This window comes from Mesocricetus auratus, unplaced genomic scaffold, assembly GCF_017639785.1.
Source record: "Mesocricetus auratus isolate SY011 unplaced genomic scaffold, BCM_Maur_2.0 Super-Scaffold_100007, whole genome shotgun sequence".
Taxonomy (NCBI): domain Eukaryota; kingdom Metazoa; phylum Chordata; class Mammalia; order Rodentia; family Cricetidae; genus Mesocricetus; species Mesocricetus auratus.
Genome location: NW_024429191.1, coordinates 72,103,943 through 72,124,044, shown reverse-complemented (window position 1 = coordinate 72,124,044; position 20,102 = coordinate 72,103,943). Strand labels below are relative to the sequence as shown.

The 20,102-nt window shown below is 38.7% G+C and overlaps 1 protein-coding gene across 14 annotated transcripts in view; it reads right to left on the bottom strand.

Annotated features, from left to right (window-relative positions):
• Spag9 (sperm associated antigen 9) overlaps positions 1-20,102 on the bottom strand; it is a 124,182-nt gene that overhangs the window by 14,765 nt on the left and 89,315 nt on the right. For all 14 annotated transcript variants that reach the window (XM_040749505.1, XM_040749508.1, XM_040749506.1 and 11 more), the window contains 13 exons: positions 19,118-19,174; positions 18,089-18,262; positions 16,093-16,222; positions 15,539-15,628; positions 14,974-15,141; positions 14,381-14,552; positions 11,233-11,451; positions 10,795-10,990; positions 9,527-9,652; positions 7,334-7,414; positions 6,235-6,302; positions 4,123-4,271; positions 1,750-1,921 (listed from right to left, as the gene is read on the bottom strand). In XM_040749505.1, the coding sequence (XP_040605439.1) occupies positions 1,750-1,921; positions 4,123-4,271; positions 6,235-6,302; positions 7,334-7,414; positions 9,527-9,652; positions 10,795-10,990; positions 11,233-11,451; positions 14,381-14,552; positions 14,974-15,141; positions 15,539-15,628; positions 16,093-16,222; positions 18,089-18,262; positions 19,118-19,174 (1,802 nt within the window). The remainder of the gene's footprint in view (positions 1-1,749; positions 1,922-4,122; positions 4,272-6,234; positions 6,303-7,333; positions 7,415-9,526; positions 9,653-10,794; positions 10,991-11,232; positions 11,452-14,380; positions 14,553-14,973; positions 15,142-15,538; positions 15,629-16,092; positions 16,223-18,088; positions 18,263-19,117; positions 19,175-20,102) is intronic.

Sequence of the window (20,102 nt, the reverse complement as noted above, 5' to 3'; positions counted from 1 at the left end):
AAACCAAAAGTTGACTTTGCTAGACTGGGAAATCAAATGTCATTTTATAAACTGAAAAGGGTCCTAATTTGCTTTAAATTTCTTTACATGTATAAAAAAAATCAATCTTTCCTAACAAAACACATCTTTTCTCTTGTTTACATACTTAGGCTCTAATCAGTTTAGAAGTATTAGGATATCATATAAAACTTAGGAAGAATAAACAAGTTTTTATATTTTAAGAGAATTTTTGTAATTGATTTCATTTCCAGGGATTTGAAAAGTATAATGATTAAATAAGACATTTGAGGCAAACATCAGTCACTCAAAGAACTGAGATCCTCATCATACAATCTTGACTCCCATTCAGCCTATGCTAGGAACCCTTTTAAAATTTTTTAAAAATATTTTTTAAAGATTATTTTATGTGTGAATGTTTTGTTTGCATGTATATATGTGTACCACTTACATGCCTGGTATCTGCTGAGGCTAGAAGAGGGTGTCAGATCCCCTAGAATTGGAGTTACAGATGTTTGCTGACTGCTATGTGGTGGTTTTGGGAAGCAAACCCAGGTCCTGTGCAAGACAGCATGTGTTTGTACCCACTGATCAATCTCTCCAGCCCTAAGCTAAGAATCTTTAACCAATAGTCAAAGTACAACTTTAAAGTAAACTGTGCAGGGAAAGAGAACACACAGCTAGTCAGCTTCTTTGTGGTTAATGACCCAAAAAGGTTACAAACCATTGAGATGAGTCACTCTTTCCTCAGGAAGGGAATTCTTTATGACATCCCTAGCTGTCACACAGTACTGCATTAGGTGTTAGAAATACAGCAGAGAGTAAGACCAGAGACAGAACCTGCCTTTCCTGAGGTTTCATCTCTGGGGTAACATAAAAAACAGAAATCATACACTATGGTGCAATCACACTAATGCTAAACCTATGAAAATGACAGGCTGGGTGTGGTGGCACACACCTTTCATCCCAGCTCTTGAGAGGCAGAGGCAGAGAGATCTCTGAGTTCCAGGTCAACCTGGTCTATATAGTGAGGCCCTATCTCCCTCTTTGTTGTTTTTTAAAAAACAGGACCTAAATAAAGATCCCTCTTCAATATGACATGAGTACCTGAGAGTAAGTAACAAAAACCATGAGGAACTAGCTAGGCCAAGGGTACACAGTACATGTTAAGGCCCTGCGATGGGTATGAACCTGTCAATGAGGCTAGAAGAATGTGAGCAGACTAATCTAGACCATGTGAAGTCTCCTGGTGATGACCCAAATGTCACCCAGCCTAGAGGCTAGAGCAAAAGTACATCAACAAGAATGTTTACACAATGTTTACTATGTAGAGAACAGAGTAGAATAGAAACAAGGAGACAAGTTAGGAAACAAGGTTATCAAAGGGGAAAAGGACAGTGACCTGACCTAAGATGAGAGTGATTAAGATAAAGAAATTGACAGAGTTCCTGGTCATCAAAAGAAGTAAGGAACAAGGAGCTGAAAAAGAAAGTCAAAACAAAATGCAAAAGATTCCAGTCAAGAACCATTCTGTACATTGGAGCATCTGTCTGCTACTTGCAGTGATGAAAGTTAACTATTCATGTGGTAACTTATTCAGTGATTTTTCAGAGCATTAGAAGAGGATGGAGGTGTAGTTTAGCGGTAGTCCATCTGCTCAGTATACACAAGACCCTGAGTTAGTACCACAACACTGCATAAAACAAAATAAAGCATTCTCACTGTTTTCAAAAAGAAACTTTGGAAGCTTACCTAACATTTTGCTTACATAAGGTTCAATGTCCACATCCTGGAGATGTTGGTACGTGTGTGCATGGTAGAGACGGAGCGTGGAATCCAAACGAATGGAGACCCACACACCATCACCCACCCATGCAAGCTGCCGTACTTGGCTCTCCTTCCTGGGGTGTGCATCAAATGATTTCTAGAAGAGAAGTTTAATAATAAAATTATTTTTCTTGTTGTCTTTCAAGACAAGGTCTCTCTGTGTAGTCCTGGATGTCCTAAACTTACTTGTAGACCAGTGTGGCCTCAAACTCACAAAAATCCATCTGCTTCTGCTTCACCAGTGCAGGGACTAAAGGCATGTGCCACCACTGCCCAGTTAATGAAATTACTTTTGTCACACAGGAAGTTATTTAAAAACAGCTAATCTGCCCAACAAACTGAAGACTGCTTAAAAGAAATTTTTTAAAGATTTATTTATTTATTATGTACACAGTGTTCTGTCTGCATGTATCCCTGCAGGCCAGAGGAAGGCACCAGATCTCATTTCAGATGATTGTGAGCCACCATATGGTTGCTGGGAATTGAAGTCAGAACCTCTGGAAGAGTAACCAGTGCTCTTAACCACTGAGCCATCTCTCCAGTCCCCTGAAGACTGTTTATTAAAGGACCTAAATTTGCTTATCTTCCATGACTGTCCTTCCCATAAGTTCTTCCACCATAGAATGCAACAAACACACACACATATGTAAATAAGAACAAAAGACCAAATGGTACTTGGGTATGGTGGCTAACACTTGTAATCTTAGCACTTGGAAGTATGAGACAGGAAAGTTGTTGTGAGATCAAGGCCAGAGGGAAATTCTCTCTCAATAGTGAGACAACAACAACAGAACCAAGTGGTGTTGGGCTTCAGCACTAAACAGGATATTTCCTTACTTAACAATGCTGGCCAGCCAGACTATGTACCAGTGTTCAGAAATGATGATTCTAGGATTTGGCATTGCTACAGCACAATGAGAAGTAAAATCCTATTGATAACTAAACTAAAAGGAACCCACACTATTGTATAAGGAAGAGCCATGAAAAATAAATACCAAACGGTCACTTGTGGGATGTAGTTGGCAGAGGGGGTAGCTATTGAGACAATATGTAGCTTGCTATATGTAGCCTAGGTTATTCTCAGATTTGTGGCAATCCTTCTACTTTAGGATTACAGGGATGTGCTATGATGTCTTAACTTTAACTGTGACATTGCTAAGGAAAAAAATAAGACATGGGGCAGAGAGAAATAGAAATTTCAACTTAAAACTTTCCTATTACATTTTTTAAACAGTCAGAATGGATACATTATGACCAAAATTTAAGATTTTGTTTTTACAAAAATTTGCACTGTAAAGTCAGGTGATGGTGATATATGCCCTTAATCCCATCAGTTGGGGAGGCAGAACAGGCGGATCTCTATGAGTTCGAGGGTAGCCTGGTCTACAGAGTGAGCTCCAGGACAGGCTCCAAAGCTATAGAGAAACCCTGTATCTAAAACCAAAAACCAAAAACCAAACCAAAACAAAAAAATTTATACTGTAATGTTATTTCTCAGTTTGTGATACATAAGCAAATGAGTCTGAATATACATGGGGTAGATGCAAAGGGAACTTAGGAACCCTCTCAACTAATCCTTATATGAGTAGACATATCAAGAACTACATATTCAGGCTGGTATGGTATTACACATATTTCATTCCAGCGCTCAGGAGGCAGAGACAAGAGGATCTCTGAGTTAGAGGCCAGCCTGGTAGACATAGTGAGTCTCAGCATAGCCAGGGATATGTAGAGAAACACTCTCAAAAAAAAAAAAAAAAAAAGAGAAAAAAGAAAAAAAAGAAAAACCAGCAACAAAAAACACATATTCAAATAAAGTACATACCCATATGTGGATACATATATAGACACATAAAACCTTTCTGTGTGAATCCTCTGTCCTTAAAAACAAAACAAACTACAACCAACAACAACCAAAAGAGAAAACAAACAAACCCCACCACTTCCTACTCTCATAGTCCAAAACGACAAGGGAGATAAAATAATAGAGAAAACTAAGACATCCAAAACTGTATCTGAAGTGCCTTTAAACAATCTGGAAAGCAGTCTCTAAAGAAGCTGGTAATTTGCCGGGTGGTGGTGGCGCATGCCTTTAATCCCAGCACTCGGGAGGCAGAGGCAGGCGGATCTCTGTGAGTTCGAGGCCGGGCTGGACCGATAGCCTCCAAAACAATACAGAGAAACCCTGTCTCGTAAAAACAAAAAAAACAAACAAACAAAAAAAGCTGGTAATTTATTTAGTCTAGCAGTCTTTGGGAATACCAATTCCGTATGTACACAGAACGTAGATTAACTTGCCTCTATCTTCATAGCCTTTGGCTGAACCACATAGATTTTGTTCCTATAGCCACACCAGACTTTGTCATGTACCACAGTCATGCATCGTATGGAATGGTGAGGACGTCCGAGGTCTAAAAGGTGATAGTTTGACAGGTCCCACTGTCCATCTTTAAAACAAGAAGTAGATTATAGTTAATCATATCATTTATCATTGATGAGACACTCTAGTGCCATGTGTTAAGTGCACCTTTATCTGTATAAGCTGTAAAGCTAGAAGAGATCACAAAGAATACCTACTCCAACCTGCCACCCACTAACTGGATTGCCTTTCAAGCAAGCTTTAAAGTGGTAATGTAGTTTGGTGTGGTGGTGCACACCTTTAATCCCAGAACTGGGGAGTCATAGGTAAGCAGATATTTTTAGAGTTCAAGGTCAGCATGACTTATATGTTGATTCAGGCTAACCAAGAATACTTAGTGAGACCTAGCTTAAAAAAAGTGGTAATGTAACAAATCAGTTGTAGGTTATCCTAAAATGATAGTCTTTTTAGAATTAGAATGGACTTAAGAGCTTGGAACATAATTTAGAAGTACAGTACTTGTTTCTCACATTGAAGACTCTGGGTCCAATCTCTGCCAGCATGAATATACACACACAATATACAAACAAGAACAGATAGAGTTATTTGGGTGATTATATCTCTCTTACTTGTACTTCCATGGAATCTCTTAGGTAGAAATTGAAGGCAACTCAATATGTTAGGAACTATGCATATAATCTGAACATTTCTAATTTATAATCTGAAATCCAAATCTGAGAAATCAAAAACATCAAGGGCTGACATTGAGTTCCACGACAGCCTCCAAAACTAGAGAGAAACCATGTCTTGAATCCCTCTTCCAAATAAATAAATAAATAGACAAATAAATAAATAAATAAATCTTAAAAAAAAACTGTCTTAAAGCTAGACACATATTTATAGTCCCAATACTTGGGAGACTAAGACAAGAAGACTGCTAAATCTTGGCCAATTGGGCTACAGAGTAAGATCATTTCTTAAACAAAACATGACAAAATTTTTCTTAAATGAAGTCAATGGAAACTATTTTTAAAAAATAGGATAAGGCTGGGTATGATGGCCTTTTAATCCCAGCACTCGGGAAGCAAAAACAGGTGGATATAAGGCCAGCCTGATCTATATAGCAAGTTCCAGGCTAGCCAGGGCTACATAGTGAGACCCTATCTTTAAAAAAACAAAAAAGGATAAGAGAAAATTATCCTTGCCAAATGTTTTCTTTTCTTTTTTTTTTCTTTTTCTTTTTTCGAGACAGGGTTTCTCTGTTTTGTTTTGGAGGCTGACCTGGAACTTGCTCTGTAGACCAGGCTGGCCACAAACTCACAGAGATCACCTGCCTCTGCTTCCCCAGTGTTGGGATTAAAGGCGTACACCACCAATGCCCAGCTGCCAAATGTTTTCTAATTAAGTATATAAAAGAAAGTTGCTGTATCACACTATATAAGGGCATCAAGAGAGCAGGGAAGATGGCTCAGTAGATAAAGTGCTTGTTGTGTAAGTGTGAGGAGTCGGACTTAGATTCCCAAAATCTCTGTAAAACAGAACAGTGGCATGTGTCTCTTATCTCAGATCTCCTAGGAACTGGAAACTGGAGAATTTCTACAAACTTGGAGACCAGCTAGCCTGGCATACACATCAATAAATAATAAAAGACCCTATTTAAAGCAAGTTAAGGAGGTAATAAGAAATACAAGGTTGTTCTGTGACCTACACATATACACCACACACAATGACACATGCAGGCCCATATTCACACACAGGAACACCCATGCACACACATCATAAGCATATACACAAAAATAATGTATATATATATATGTATATATATTATATGGACACAGAAAATATTGAACTCTATACTCATTGTGTAAACACAATTGTCCATCAGGAACACCTAGTACATACCCCCAGAAAGGCATCCATACATATCACCAATATTCCACTTAAAACTTAATTCTCTTGTTAGGTATCATTTCTTTTAAATATAGCAAGCCAATCTACTTGAAAATGCTCGGCAAAGCAACACATTGGTGTACAACATTGTAAAAACTCACCAACTCCTCTGTGGAAGATTGCAAGGGTGCCATCAGCCAGGGCCACTAGCACAATCCCTTTCACATGTCTGCAAACAGAAAAAAGAATTTCAGAACCCCCACTTAAGAGCACAGAATGGACCATGTGTTATTGAGCTGGTGTGGAGCCTCTTAAAGGGCCAGTTTGTGATGAGGGACTGACATAGCACTTGAATATGCTCCTGTCTTCACTGTGAGCATCTTGTTACGGAAATATGTCACTGAGACTAAAGCACAGCATGTAAGATTATCTTAGGCATTTTGCTTTCTAGTCCAAGGCTCCTCATCTTATTACACCTCAATATAACTCTACAGACCAGACACACATCTTGACTGAACTAACATAGTCAGTCCTGTAGATTTAGGAACAAACTGTTAGAACTTTGCCAGTCAACATATGAAAAGGGATTAGCAAACCAATGACCCAGTGAATGTATTCCCAAGCTATGAAGAACCGTCTGAAATAAATACAGAACTACTAAAGTGAGGATTCAATCTGGGAAGTTTTCTCTTCTACTTGAATGTCTAGTAGTCTTTCTAGTCTTTTTTCCACTACAGAATCTCATTTTCACTCAGTTTCTCTAGTTCCATTTAAATGGATATGGTGGGTTGAATGAGCTAGCTCCCATAGTCATGGGTATTTGAATATTTGGTCCCTAGTTGGTGGTGTTGTTTGGGAAGTGTGGCCTTGTGGAGGAAGTGTATCACTGGAGGCTGGCTTTCAGAGTTCAAAAGACTTGCATCATTGTTAGTTTGCGCTCTCTGCTTCCTGCTTGCAATCCAAGTTGTGAGTCCTCAGCATCCTGCTCCAGTCTGCTTACTGCCATGATGGGCTCATCCCTCTGGGACCATAAACCCAAATTAACCCTTCCTTCTGTAAGTTGCCTTGGTCATTTACTGTGGTTTATCACAGCAATAGGAAAGTCACTAAGATAATGGTTAAAACCAACAATCAACAACCAAATAAATCAAGCTTTTATACTAATGTATCATGAGACACATGTTAACTGTAATAGTCTTATAATCATTTTATACCAAAATCAAAACTTTTAAAAGGAACAATTTAAAAAATACAACTTACACAATACTGAGAATTGAGTCTTTAAGCTTAATGGAATGGAGACATTTCCTCCACTGGGCTACAGATGAATGGACATACAAACTGCAGGAATAAAGTCAAGACTGTTAAGGCACAGGGCACAGGCTATCATCAATGATTCTATCTAACAATGACTACAGGCACCCCCCAAGAGGGAAGACAGGGTACCATTCAATATTTAGGAAAAGGGCTTGATACTTTTGTATGAAAAGAAAAAGAAGAAGGAACAGAGAGAGAGTGAGGGGGAGAGGAAGAGGAAAAGAGAAACAGAGATGAGGGAGGAAGGGAGGAGAGAGAACGAGTGCCTAAGACAGAGAAACAGGCTATTTACACAAACAAACATATGAAAACCAAAAAGCTAGAATCAGTATTGATACTACAGTATTAACCAATGACACCAGCTAACTTTAGGTTGCCCCATGCCTTAGCATTTCTGCATAAACCCTTTTCATAAAAATCCTACATCCTATTACACTGAACTTTTGAATGATAGAGTGATTCATCTCAAACAGTGGCTGACTATAGCCTTCAGGCTAAGTCAGATTCCTATGGAAAAGATACATAGTGACCCTGCTTAACCTTTAGAAATACTCTGTTCTATAAGAGGCCCCACAGTATTAATAAGTGAATGTAAACTGTGCCAGGTATAGGGGCCCACACCTTTAATCCTAGCACTCAGAAGGCTGAGGCAGGCAGATCTGAGTTCAAGGCCAGTCTGGTCTTATAGAGCAAGTACCAGGATAGCCATGCTACACATGCTACACATGCCACACATGAAACCCTGTGTCAGAGGAGAAAAGTGAACAAACTATGTAATATAAATTATCATTCTCTGAACTCTCAAATTGTGATTTATTCATTTTTAAAAAAGACTCTTAAAATTATGTGTGTGTTTTCCCACGGGTATGTCTATGTACCATGTGCATACTTGGTAACTGTGGAGGCCTGGGACCATAGTTATAGGCAGTTGTGAGTTGTCATGGGTCAAGTGAATGCTGGGAACCTAACTGGATCTTCTATAAGAGCAGCAAGCACTTTTACCCAATGAGCCATCTCAGCCCCATGTTTTTATTTATCCTCCCTCCCTCCTCTATGAGACAGGGTTTCTCCTCTGTGTAGTACTGACTGTCCTGGAACTCACTTTTTAGACCAGGCTATCCTGGAACTCAGAGATTCCCCTGCCTCTGCCTCTTGAGTGCTGGGATTAAAGTCATGCACCACCACTGTACAGCATCATTTATTCTGTTTTTTCTTTTTGGTTTTTCCAGACAGGGTTTCTCTGTGTAGCTTTGGAGCTTGTCCTAGAACTTTGTAGATCAGGCTAGCCTTGAACTCACAGAGATGCGCCTGCCTCTGATTCCTGAATGCTGGGATTAAAGGCGTGTGCCGCCGCTACTGCCGCCGCCGCCGCCACCGCCACCCGGTGCATGATTTTTTTTTTAAAGATTTATTTATTATATATACAGTTTTGTGTCTGCATATATGTCTGCAGGCCAGAAGAAACCAAATCTCATTACAAATTATTGTGAGCCACCATGTAGTTGCTGGGAATTATACTAAGTACTTTTGGTAGAGTAGCCAGTGCTCTTAACTTTTGAGCCATCTTTCCTGACTGATTTACTCTTATTTGTATACCAGATTTAAGTATTTTTGGGGGGAATAGGACCTTGTTTTACGCCAGGCTATCCTAAAACTTATAATCCTCCTATCTCAGCATTCTGTGTGCTGAGGTTATAGGCATGTACCACCATATCTGACTCAGCTTTAAAAATCCTCCTTACCTTTTCTTCTAAGAATATTACATAAAGAGAACATTCTGTGACAAAAAAAGTTACCATTTAAAACTAATGGAAGTCTAGTTTACAAAAGTTGTAGCAAAAACTTCAAATTTTTGTGTATGTATAAAGTTTTTGTAGTAATCTACACTTCTTGTTTCTATTTACGCGTACTGTATTTCATTTATTCTTTGCTTGAGGGTTTTGTTTTCATGAAGGGGTCTCACTTTCCGACATAGCCAAGGTTAACACGGAAGGTTCTGTGGCCCTTGCAATCCTCCTCCCCAACCTCCCAAGTGCTGAGCTCACAGGCCTGCACTACAAGTCTGCCTCATTTATAAATTTCAAATGCAGACGCAGAAGACTAAGGATACTGTCATATTAGGATGCTGGTACTTACCAGCCATTTTGAGCTCCAAGCCACATGGTTGGTAGCAGACTACTCATTTTCTGAGCTTCTTCTCTCACTAGGTCTTGCTCATTTGGCAATACTGATATTTGATCTTTGTACACATCTGACTCATTACTGGGAAAATAAGCACAAGGGGCAAAAACCCCACACTGAGTATACACATTAGCTTCAGTGGTCAGGAATAAACAGTTCTACATTTAAGCTTACTCTAATGAACAAACACCGAGATTCCAGAAAAGCAAATGTTGAATGCTTACACATGAAGCAGTTAAACAACTGTACCAGAAATGATAATGAAGTTCAAAGTGGAGAAACGGGGAGAAGATATAGTATAATAAGAGACATCAGTTAATATCTGAGACTTTAATCACGGTTCTCAAAAAGAAGAAAAGCCAAAAACCAACCAAACCAAAACATGACAGAAAAAGTTATGGTTTTGTTATTAATTATTTTGACATTTTTTGATAATTTTTTCTGGAGTAGGTGGAACAGAAAAGGGAGAGATAGTTTGTTTTAAAACCACTCATCCCCAGAGGAAGCTGATGTATAATTTTTTAATGTATAATTAATTTATAAAATAAATTACAGCAAGACATGTTTATATTCTATCATAAACCCCTTCTTGGGAGTTGTCAGGGCATAGTAAGTAGATAATATAGAACTGGGCTATCAAACTCAAAATATGACTTCATTCTGAACTTAATTATAAATGCTAATAAACTCTTGGTTGCTCTATATACTAAGAAAAATACTGCAAAAGACCAGTTTATAAAGAACTGTATCTAAGGGGATGGAAGTATGTACTAAATGGCTCTGAATTGACCAATCCTTTAAAGCACAGGCTTCAACAATAAAATCTGCATTAGAGTAAATTCAAAAGGACTACTTCAAGTCTTATTTTGGGAAAAACCAAACCATGACAAATTTAAATAATGGCTAATTTTGATGTTAAATGGAGTGGGAATAAGGACAGAGGAAAAAAACAACTACAGTCATTGGTAGAATGGAAGTCAGAACACCACAATGAAGACAGTAACAACACCAGGAAGACTTGAACTCATATACACTATATGGTTTTTAAATGTTAGAAAATATAGCTAAGAAATGGATGACAAAATCTCCAAAGAGAATAAATAGGAGAGAATAAAACATTTGTCAGTTCCCTGTAAGAATGACAATTATTTATTCTATTTGACACTATTTTGATTCTTTTTATTTGTGCAGACTCTCCCAAGTTACTGATTTAAAATGCATACCTTGATTGAAACACCGGAGAGAGGTCTTCTGGGATTTGAACTCCCAGAGGATCTGTAAACACATGTTCTGTGTACACACCAGGTTGGGAGATGTCCACACTATCTTCGGTGGACCCTGCATTGCCCTCTGTGGCTTCAGTTGCTTCTTCTGCTGTTGGAATATTTTCATCAACCTCACTATTTTCGGCTTCCATTTCTATAAAAACATAAACATTCTATGCTGAATGAGTTTTTCTTCTCCAATACTTTCACCACATAAACCCGTCTTGAACTCCACTCCACTGACCCCTCCTTGGCACTGCCGTGACATGGAGAACTCCTTCTCTCACACAGACACTACAGCACCTTCTTTTCAGCTCTTTCACCCTGGTTACTTTAGGGTTGAGATGTCTGTAATGTGGAATTCTCAGGATAGGCTCAGACTCTCCACAGGTGTACCTGGTGGCTTTTCTATCACTGGAGAAGCACCGTTGGTACTGGGGGAAGTAGCAGTTCCTGTCACTCCTTCTGTGGAGCACCCAACCACTGTGATGCCTCCCAGCAGGCTGTCTGTCTCTGCAGAGCTGTTGCTTGTCATGCTTCCACACAACGATGCTTTGTCTACCTGACCAGACTCAGAAAGTTCTTCTCCAGCAGGGTAGTCTGTTTCTCGAGCTCCTAAAACAAGCAACTTTCTCTTAATAACCAGTAAACCAAGCAGCACCTTTTTTTCTATTAAAGCAACCCTATGCCTCAAATGAGAGTACACAGGTAAAACATAGAGCTACTAGAATATACCAAGAGACAGTGTTAAATTTATTTAAAGTAATCCTGATAAAATGAAAAAATAATTTAGAGGTAAAATAGCATTTGTATTAGTTCATATTCTAATGAAATACGTATTTTTTGGTTTTATTTTGTATGAGATAGGACAGGCAGTACGGTCAGAAGGTAAAAAGCATGTGCTACACAAACCTGATGACCTGAGTCTGGTCGCTATAACTCATCAGAGGGAAGATAAAACCAACTCCCAAAAGTTGTCCTCCGGTTTTTATGTATGTACCCTGGCATGCATGGGTCACACCCACACATAGTAATAAATTTAAAAGGTTTTATAAAATGGATTTATTAACATTAGACAACAACATGAGGGTGTGATTTTTTTGGAGACCAGGTCTCACTTGATCCATGCTGGCCTTGAACTTTTTGTAGTCAAGGCTGACCTTAGAGTCCTGATCCTCTTGTCTCCACCTCTCAAAAAGTTAGGATTTCAGTTGTATACCACCATACCTGGCTACACCATAGTAATACAAAACAGAAAAGACAATAGCAAGCTGTTCAGTTGGTGCCCCAAGTCTGATCTCTGGAACCATTTTAAGATGGAAGGAGAGAACCAACTCCATAGAGTCCTCTGACCTCTACAACCATGCCATGGCATAGGCAGTCTCTCTACATACCACACCATATACAATAAAAATACAGTAAGTAAAAAAGAAAACTAATTAGTGGTCAAACAGCCAATATACAATACAATCAGTTAACAAATGGGGCCAAAAATAATGCATCATATTCAACTTAATATCCTGGCTTCACTCCCCACAAACACAAAAACAGATTAATTCAAGTTGGCTCTGTTAACTGTATCTATTAATTTATATTTTCATCTGAAATTTTCCCCCTTTTTGGGGAAGAGGTTGAGACAGTGGCCTTCAACTGGTTATCAGTTAGCCTCTGCTTCATGAGGCTGCTACTACATGCCCGTGTCTCCACATCTGACCTTTTACCTGACGTGGGCACATCACTGGCTCCTACAGTTCTAGTTTTTTTTAATTGACACTTCCAACTTCACTGAGCAGTTCCTCATATTTAGTCAAAGGTTAAAATTGTAGAGAGCAATATCTTATCAATTTTGAACATCAAGATAACAGTGAGTATTTTTTTTTTCAAAGTAGAAATAGGTTAAATCTTCTGGGCGTTGGTGGCGCATGCCTTTAATCCCAGCACTCTCTGTGAGGTCGAGGCCAGCCTGGTCTACAGAGCAAGTTCCAGGACAACCTCCAAAACAATACAGAGAAACCGTCTTGAAAAATAAAATAAAAAAAATAAGTTAAATCAAAAAGGATATAATTTTAGAGTAAGTATCAACAGCTCAAGTTTCAGCAGTATTTACTCATACAAATAAGATCAAGAAAACAAATACTCTTTTAGGAGAGCCAATTTTAGTCCTGGCAATACCACTTGACAAGAGCAAGTTCTTAGATCACTGTATTCAACAAAGATCTGGAAATACTATCTTGCATCCTACCTACATAACTTCCCAAGAATTTTTTCATACTAACTAGAAATTGGGCAAAGTACAACTTGAGAAACAGATTGAGTCACCTTTGCTCTAATGAGCTCCCCAACAGCTACAGGAGTAAAACAAGTACTATCTAGTATCAAGTCAGAGAAAGGGGAAGGAAGTGAGCTGGTGAGATGGCTTAGCAGATAAAGGGGCCTGCTGCTGAGCACGATGACCTAGAGTTTGTTTCCCAATGCCCACATGGAAGGAGAGAACCAACTTTCCAGAGTTGTTTTCTGACCTTCGAAATGGGTATTGTAGTATCATGTCCTCTCCATTACCACACAAATAAGTAAAATATGATAAAAAACTTTTTCCTTAAAAAAAAAACCTGGAAAAACCTGGGGTGGGGGGCTGGAGATGGGTTAATGGTTAAGAGCACTAACAAAGGACCAAGGTTCGATTTCCAGCAGTCATATGGCAGCTCACAACTATCTGTGACTCCAGTTCCATGGGGAATCTAATGCCTTCTTTTGGCCTCCACAGACAACAGATATATACACAATGTACATAAAGGCAAAAACTCATACACACAAAATAAAAATGTATTTTAAGAAATCATTTTCAGCCATGTGACGGGTGGCATACTCAGTAGGCAGAGGCAGACAGATGGATGTCTGTGAGTTTGAGACCAGCCTGGTCTACAGAGCAAGTTACAGGACAGGCTCCAAAGCTACAGAGAAACCCTGTCTTGAAAAACAAAACAAAGCCGGGCATTGGTGGTGCACACCTTTAGTCCCAGTACTCGGGAGGCAGAGGCAGGCAGATCTCTGTGAGTTCGAGGCCAGCCTGGTCTACAAGAGCTAGTTCCAGACCAGGCTTCAAAGCAATACAGAGAAACCCTGTCTCAAAAAACCTAATAATAATAATAATAATAATAATAATAATAGCAATAACAACAACAGTGGAAAAAAAGAATACCATTTCTTTTATGGCTGACTAATATTTCTGAACTATTGTTTTAATTTTACACATGGATTCCAGAACTTCAGGTGGCCTTCCTGTAGTAATTAACTTAGGGAGCTCACCATCCTCTATCAACCAGCTATCTTCTCATATTGCCATTTTTTAATATACTGCATACTATCCTTCAATAGTAAAGAACACATTGTTGCACAATGACTCCAGTCTACCTTAACCCTTCTCTTACCAGCACATCAGTCCTGCAACAGCAAGCACAAAGCACAATTCTATCAGCCACACCCATTTCCGCCTGGAAGGAAGCGTGGAAAGCATAGAGAGAGTGGAGGCAGAAACTGGCTTTACCTGGGACACTTGCAATGCACAGAACATGAGAATTGCAAACGGTGAAACTATCTAGGATGTTGCCAGGCTGAACAGCATCAATGATGATAACCTTTGTAGCTGCATGAGTGCTAGTACAGATCCAGACTTGACTGGACAATTCTTCTTGATTTTTTAATTCTTTCTGCTGTTCCTGAGTAGGCAGAGGAAAATGTTTAAAAAATGATATGAATGTGAAAATATCCTTCAGACTGTGTTCTTACACTAAAATGCAGTATTATTACAAATTATTTCCAGATTACTTGGAAGGGTCAAACTACAATTGTTTATCAGTATAACTAGACAAAAACTAAGTAGTTAGTTAAGCAGATTGGTAATAAAATAAAGTCAGTGTCTTCATTGTGGTAGTGATCTCATACATACATTTGGCAAAATGGAACTGTAATCACTTGAATATATGTAAACAGTACCTCAATAAAATGAATGTTAAAGGAATATATGAGGAAAAGAGCAAATTCACAGTAATCCCCACTATAAGTTGCCTCCAGTAAGTTTTGTATTTAAGAGCTGAACTCCTACACTCATAAGTGAGGTCAAATAAGGTGCATACTTACCTTGAGTTCTTGATCCAACTTATCTAAACTACTTTGAGATGCACTTCGCTGCTTACTGCCTTCAGATTCCAGACCAGCAACATCCTTGTAAAATACACTTGCTCCAACAACAGAACCGCCATCTCTCGTCTTGCCACCAGATAAATTGACGCCTACGGCACACCACAGCTTCTCGAAGGGAGGGGTGGGAGAGAAAGGGAGTGTATCATTTTTTTCCTCTATAAATACTAAGAAAATTTTCACCTTTTATTAAAATAACTAAAGGTAGAACCATGGGTACTTTAATATAATCTAATGCTCTATACTGGGTGTGGTGGCACATGCCTAAAATAACAGCAATTAGGAGAATAAGGCAGAGATAAAGGGTTTGAGGACAAAACATGGAAGAAGAAAAGGAGTTCAAGGCCACCCTGGATTATATAGAGATTCTATTTCAAAATATAAAAAATTATCACCTTTTAAAATGAGCAATCATTTTACTATAAAAACACAGTTTGAATGTTTGTGTATGTGTGTGTGGGAGTCTACCTAGAGCTTGGGAAGTCAAGTGTCACAATTAGCTTACCTTCATAGATGCATCTTTCTCATCTAGTGGTCTGAGATAGACAGGGACTGGTAGATTTTTCATCTTATTTTCTCCTTGACCATTGGATACCTAATGAAGGCGGACACATATTAGTAAGCCCCATTAGCACTGAACTTACAGAACCACTGAGACATAGGCAAGCAAGGTTGTTGCATATTTGCTCCTAAAATCAAGTTCAGCTTGATTTTGTCATTCTTACTTGAAAAAAAAGCAAAACCTCAAGTAGCAATTACAGAGAATATGCAGAAAAGTTCAATAGGAGGCAGAAGTTCAGAATCACACATGTGTACACAAGAGTACGTTAATATAAAAAATGCTTAGTCTTTTAGGAGTGTAGACCTAGAATACTTTATTTACACTATAGGGCTCTAAAATAGCCTGAAAACACCTAGTCTCTATATTTCTCCAAATGTGCCAAGTCCAAGCAGGCTGAAATGAGCAGTTTATGATGTTATTTTCAGCTCACATTTTCCAAGCATACTCCTCTCAACCTGCATTTCCTGCTAGACACTCACATCACATTCCCAAGTTACCTGTTTGTACTTCTGAGGCAGACTCCAGCCGAAAGCTTGCACTCGACCGTCTTCCTTCTGAACATGTGCCTTCACCTGCCGGTACTGCTCTCTCTTTTGCTCTCTTCGGGAAGCTAAACTAGCCTCAGTTCTAAAAAAGACATTTGCAATTTTAATTAAGTCAATCCAATAAAACCTCTAGTCTCAGCATTGAGTCACCCTTAACTTTACAGAGAATTCAAGGCCACCCTGGGGTACATGACTCACACGTACACACTGGAACACAAGCTGATCTTTCCACGTTTGTAAAACCAGCCTTCTGCAGGTAAAAGCAGCATGTTGTATGAAACTGAGTGAGTTATTAGTCATAAAACTATGGTGTTTCAGATGCTATATATGAAAGGAAAAAGTTCTGAGGTAATTTGGGATCTTCTTTTTCTTTTTCTTTTTTTCTTTTTTTTTTTTCTTTTTTTTTTTGGTTTTATGAGACAGGGTTTCTCTGTATTATTTTGGAGGCTGTCGGTCCAGCCTAGCCTCGAACTCACAGAGATCTGCCTGCCTCTGCCTCCCGAGTGCTGGGATTAAAGGTGTGTGCCACCACTGCCCGGCGGGATCTTCCTTTTCTTATTTAACAAATACTGAGAATTTTCTAATGCCAGATGTTGTGCCATAGTATTCTTAAGAGAGTGATTAAGTTAAACTTTTAGATTCTATTCACTATTTCGTCCTCTTTTTAAAATTTATTTAATTATTTTATGTGTTTTTAGTGTTTTGCCTATATGGATGTCTGTGCACACAATATGAATGCCTGGTGTCCTCAGAAGCCAGAAGAGAGTATTGGATTCCCTGGGACTGTAGTTTCAGATCATTGCAAGCCACCATGTGGATGCTGGGAACCAAACCCAGGTCCTTTGGAAGAACAGCAGTGTTTTTAACCTCTGAGCCATCTCTTTAGCTCCTATTCACACATTTTGGAGACAAAAAGGCAAACTGATTTAGTACAATTTAGAGACATGGAGTAAAATATAAAAATGATTCTAAATAATTTCTTTCTTTTGGCCATTTATATTTTCATGAGGTGACTTTCTGTAAACCGTAGTTTATGAAATCTACTGGTGTGTCAGACACTACACATAATACACAATATTAACCTAACACCTTTGAAATATTTTTTCAGAGAGAGAGGGAAAAAAAAAAACAGGCTCTGAGAGATGAATTTGTCCACATGCAGAGTCAGAAGGGAAAATCAACTCCTTTTGACAACCAAAGGAAATATTAAAACACTACTACTGTTGTGTCAACAAAATTCATTTTCCTTATGAAAACTATGAAGTGCAATTTTCTTTGTTCAAAATTTGTATTACATTTTATTTATCCAGAGTGTGTGCATGTGTGTGCGTGTGTGTTTGAATGTGTGCCATGGTGCGCCTGAGGTGGTCAGGGAACAACTTGTGGAATTCTTTCCTTCCAACACATGGGTCTCAGGAATCAATCTCAGTTTACTAAGCTTAGTGACAAGCACCCTTACCTGCTAAACCTGCACTAGTCCTGAAGTGCAACTTTCATAAGCTATAAGTCATTCATGCATTTTGGGGCAGAGTCTTACCCTGTGGCCCAGGATGTCTTCAAAATTGCAATCTGCCTGCCTCAGTTTCCACAGATTTAGGATTACATGACTTAGTCCTACAGGTAATTTACTTAAAGACATTCATCCATGATATAGAACCCAAGGTTCTTCTCCCCACAACCTTACCCCACAAAATAATTTCCTTTGTTTTTTTAGATGAAGTTAAGTGTGTAGCTGATGCTAGCCTGAACTGTCTATACAGATCGGGCTGGCCATGAACTAGTGATGATCCTCCTGTATCAGTACCCTGGGTACTCGGATTAACAGGCTAAACTATTACATCTAGCTAGAAATAGTTTCTTTAGAGTTATGTGAACTCCTGTGAAGTAAGGGGTGAGAGATTCTAACTGAGAACTTACTCTTGGCATGACCATTGCTCAGAATACTCACTCCTCACTGAGGAAGTCAAACGCCTTGGACTTATCACCAGGGAGCTGAGACAAGGTGCTGCTCCTCTTCTTTACAGAGGGAGTCACGTGAGAAGTGGGTGCATTGTACTTCAGATTCACGGGGGGTTCAGGCTTCTTTGTTGCATTACTTGAAGAGCTAAAAAGTCGGCTGAAACTAATAAAACAAGCAAACAAACAAAATCCACAAGTATATCTATTACATGCACTATGAAAACCAATCCCTGATTTTCCATAAATTTTTATGCTCCGGGCAGTGAGTTAGACATTAGCAAAACCAGTTTTTAAAGTTATATTATAGTCTGAGCAGTCAGTCATAGCCAAACTTGGACATTCAGGGTAAAGAAATTATTGCTTAGAATGCCAGATGCCTGTTCTTTAATACAAAGTTCCACAATGAAGGAGATGCTCCTGCATAGAGAAAGCTTCTACTGAGTAAACACTCCTGTTGGGGATGACGTAACAGTGGTTTTTAAGCAGCAAGGTAACAACTGTGTGATGACAGCAGAAGCTTAGTGTGCAGCACTTAGAACAGTCACATCACCAAGTTAACTCATATCATGAATTTCCCAAGCTCAATTTAAGCAACTATTTTCATGTCCACAGTTTAAAAACATTTATGCTTCCAATAAACAGACTAATCCTAAAAGGGTAAGTTTTAACTTTGGCAAACACACAGTACTTCTGGTACAAACATAATAAAGTTTAACACGCAGAGACAAAGCAAGCAGTACAAATACTAAATTTATCATCTTTTCTTTGATGGGGATTCATGTAACTGTCCATTTTACAAATAATCCCCCACTATTTTATGTAAACTGGCAGAAGATTCCACCAAATGCATAACCAACACAATGCAGCTTACGATAGCCTACTTTGGGTCCTCAACCACAGCCTTACCGAGTTGGCATGCTGTATATTAAAGAGAAGAATTTCAGTTTAGCTATTTCCTCTCAACTGGGAAAAGTCAGTATAATGTTCTTGTCTTGACAGATCCCCTCAGTATACTCACAACTGCCAGATGCTTGACCTTTTTTTTTCTTGCATGGCTGGATTTTCTCGTGATGCCCTAAATTAAAAAAAAAAAAGTATTATTAGATAGTGTTGTACTCTTTTCTCCAAAGAGCCAGAGCCCCAGGAAGTTCATGGGATACACAGAGTCAACTATTAAATTTAGCAAACAGTTGCTCTGGTGTTTCATGAAACAGCCTGCTAAACCTAACACTGCTTGGGTAATTCCTAGACCTCCTTAAGGAGCTCAGCCTCTTGTCAGACTGTTCCTGTTTTAGACAAATAGCCAATAAGCCTCAATGTTGATACAGCTGTTGTTAGAAACAAGGTCTCACTATGTTGTCCAGACTAGCTCTGAACTCTTGCTCACAAGCAGTCCTCTTTCAAGAGGCTAGACTATAGTAGCAGACCACTATGACTAACAATATTAAAGTACTTAAGCTGGGTATAATGGTACATAGCTCCAATCCCAGCACTTAGGGAACTGAGGTAGAAGGATCACAAATTTGTGGCCAGTTTGGAGCAAGAAAGAAGAAAAAAAAAAGGCAAAGCAAGAAAAAAATATTGAAAAGATATACTCTAGCTCCCTTTTTTTAAAATCCTGCTTTATAAACCTCTGTCCTTACCTGAAGTTTTATTTTCTACCTGCACATTCAACTCACAAAACAGATTACAACTATACTGCTCTGGTAGGCCACTTAATATGTGATGCTTAAAAATGATGTAATTATAAGGAAGTAACGGAGTTTAGATTTACAAACTAATGTATAAATTTTGTGTGATAATGTAAACACAAGAGTATGAGTAAATTAATGGGCAAACTTTTCAAGAGCTATCTCTAAATTAGATAAGGAACACTGTAACCAAGACCGACCATTAGATGGCAACACTAGGTGAGCATAAGACCCAATAAAGGACAACGGCATCCTCTCTCAGGGGGAAGTGTAAAAAGGAAGTGAGCTTCAATGCAAAATAGTAATTACTAG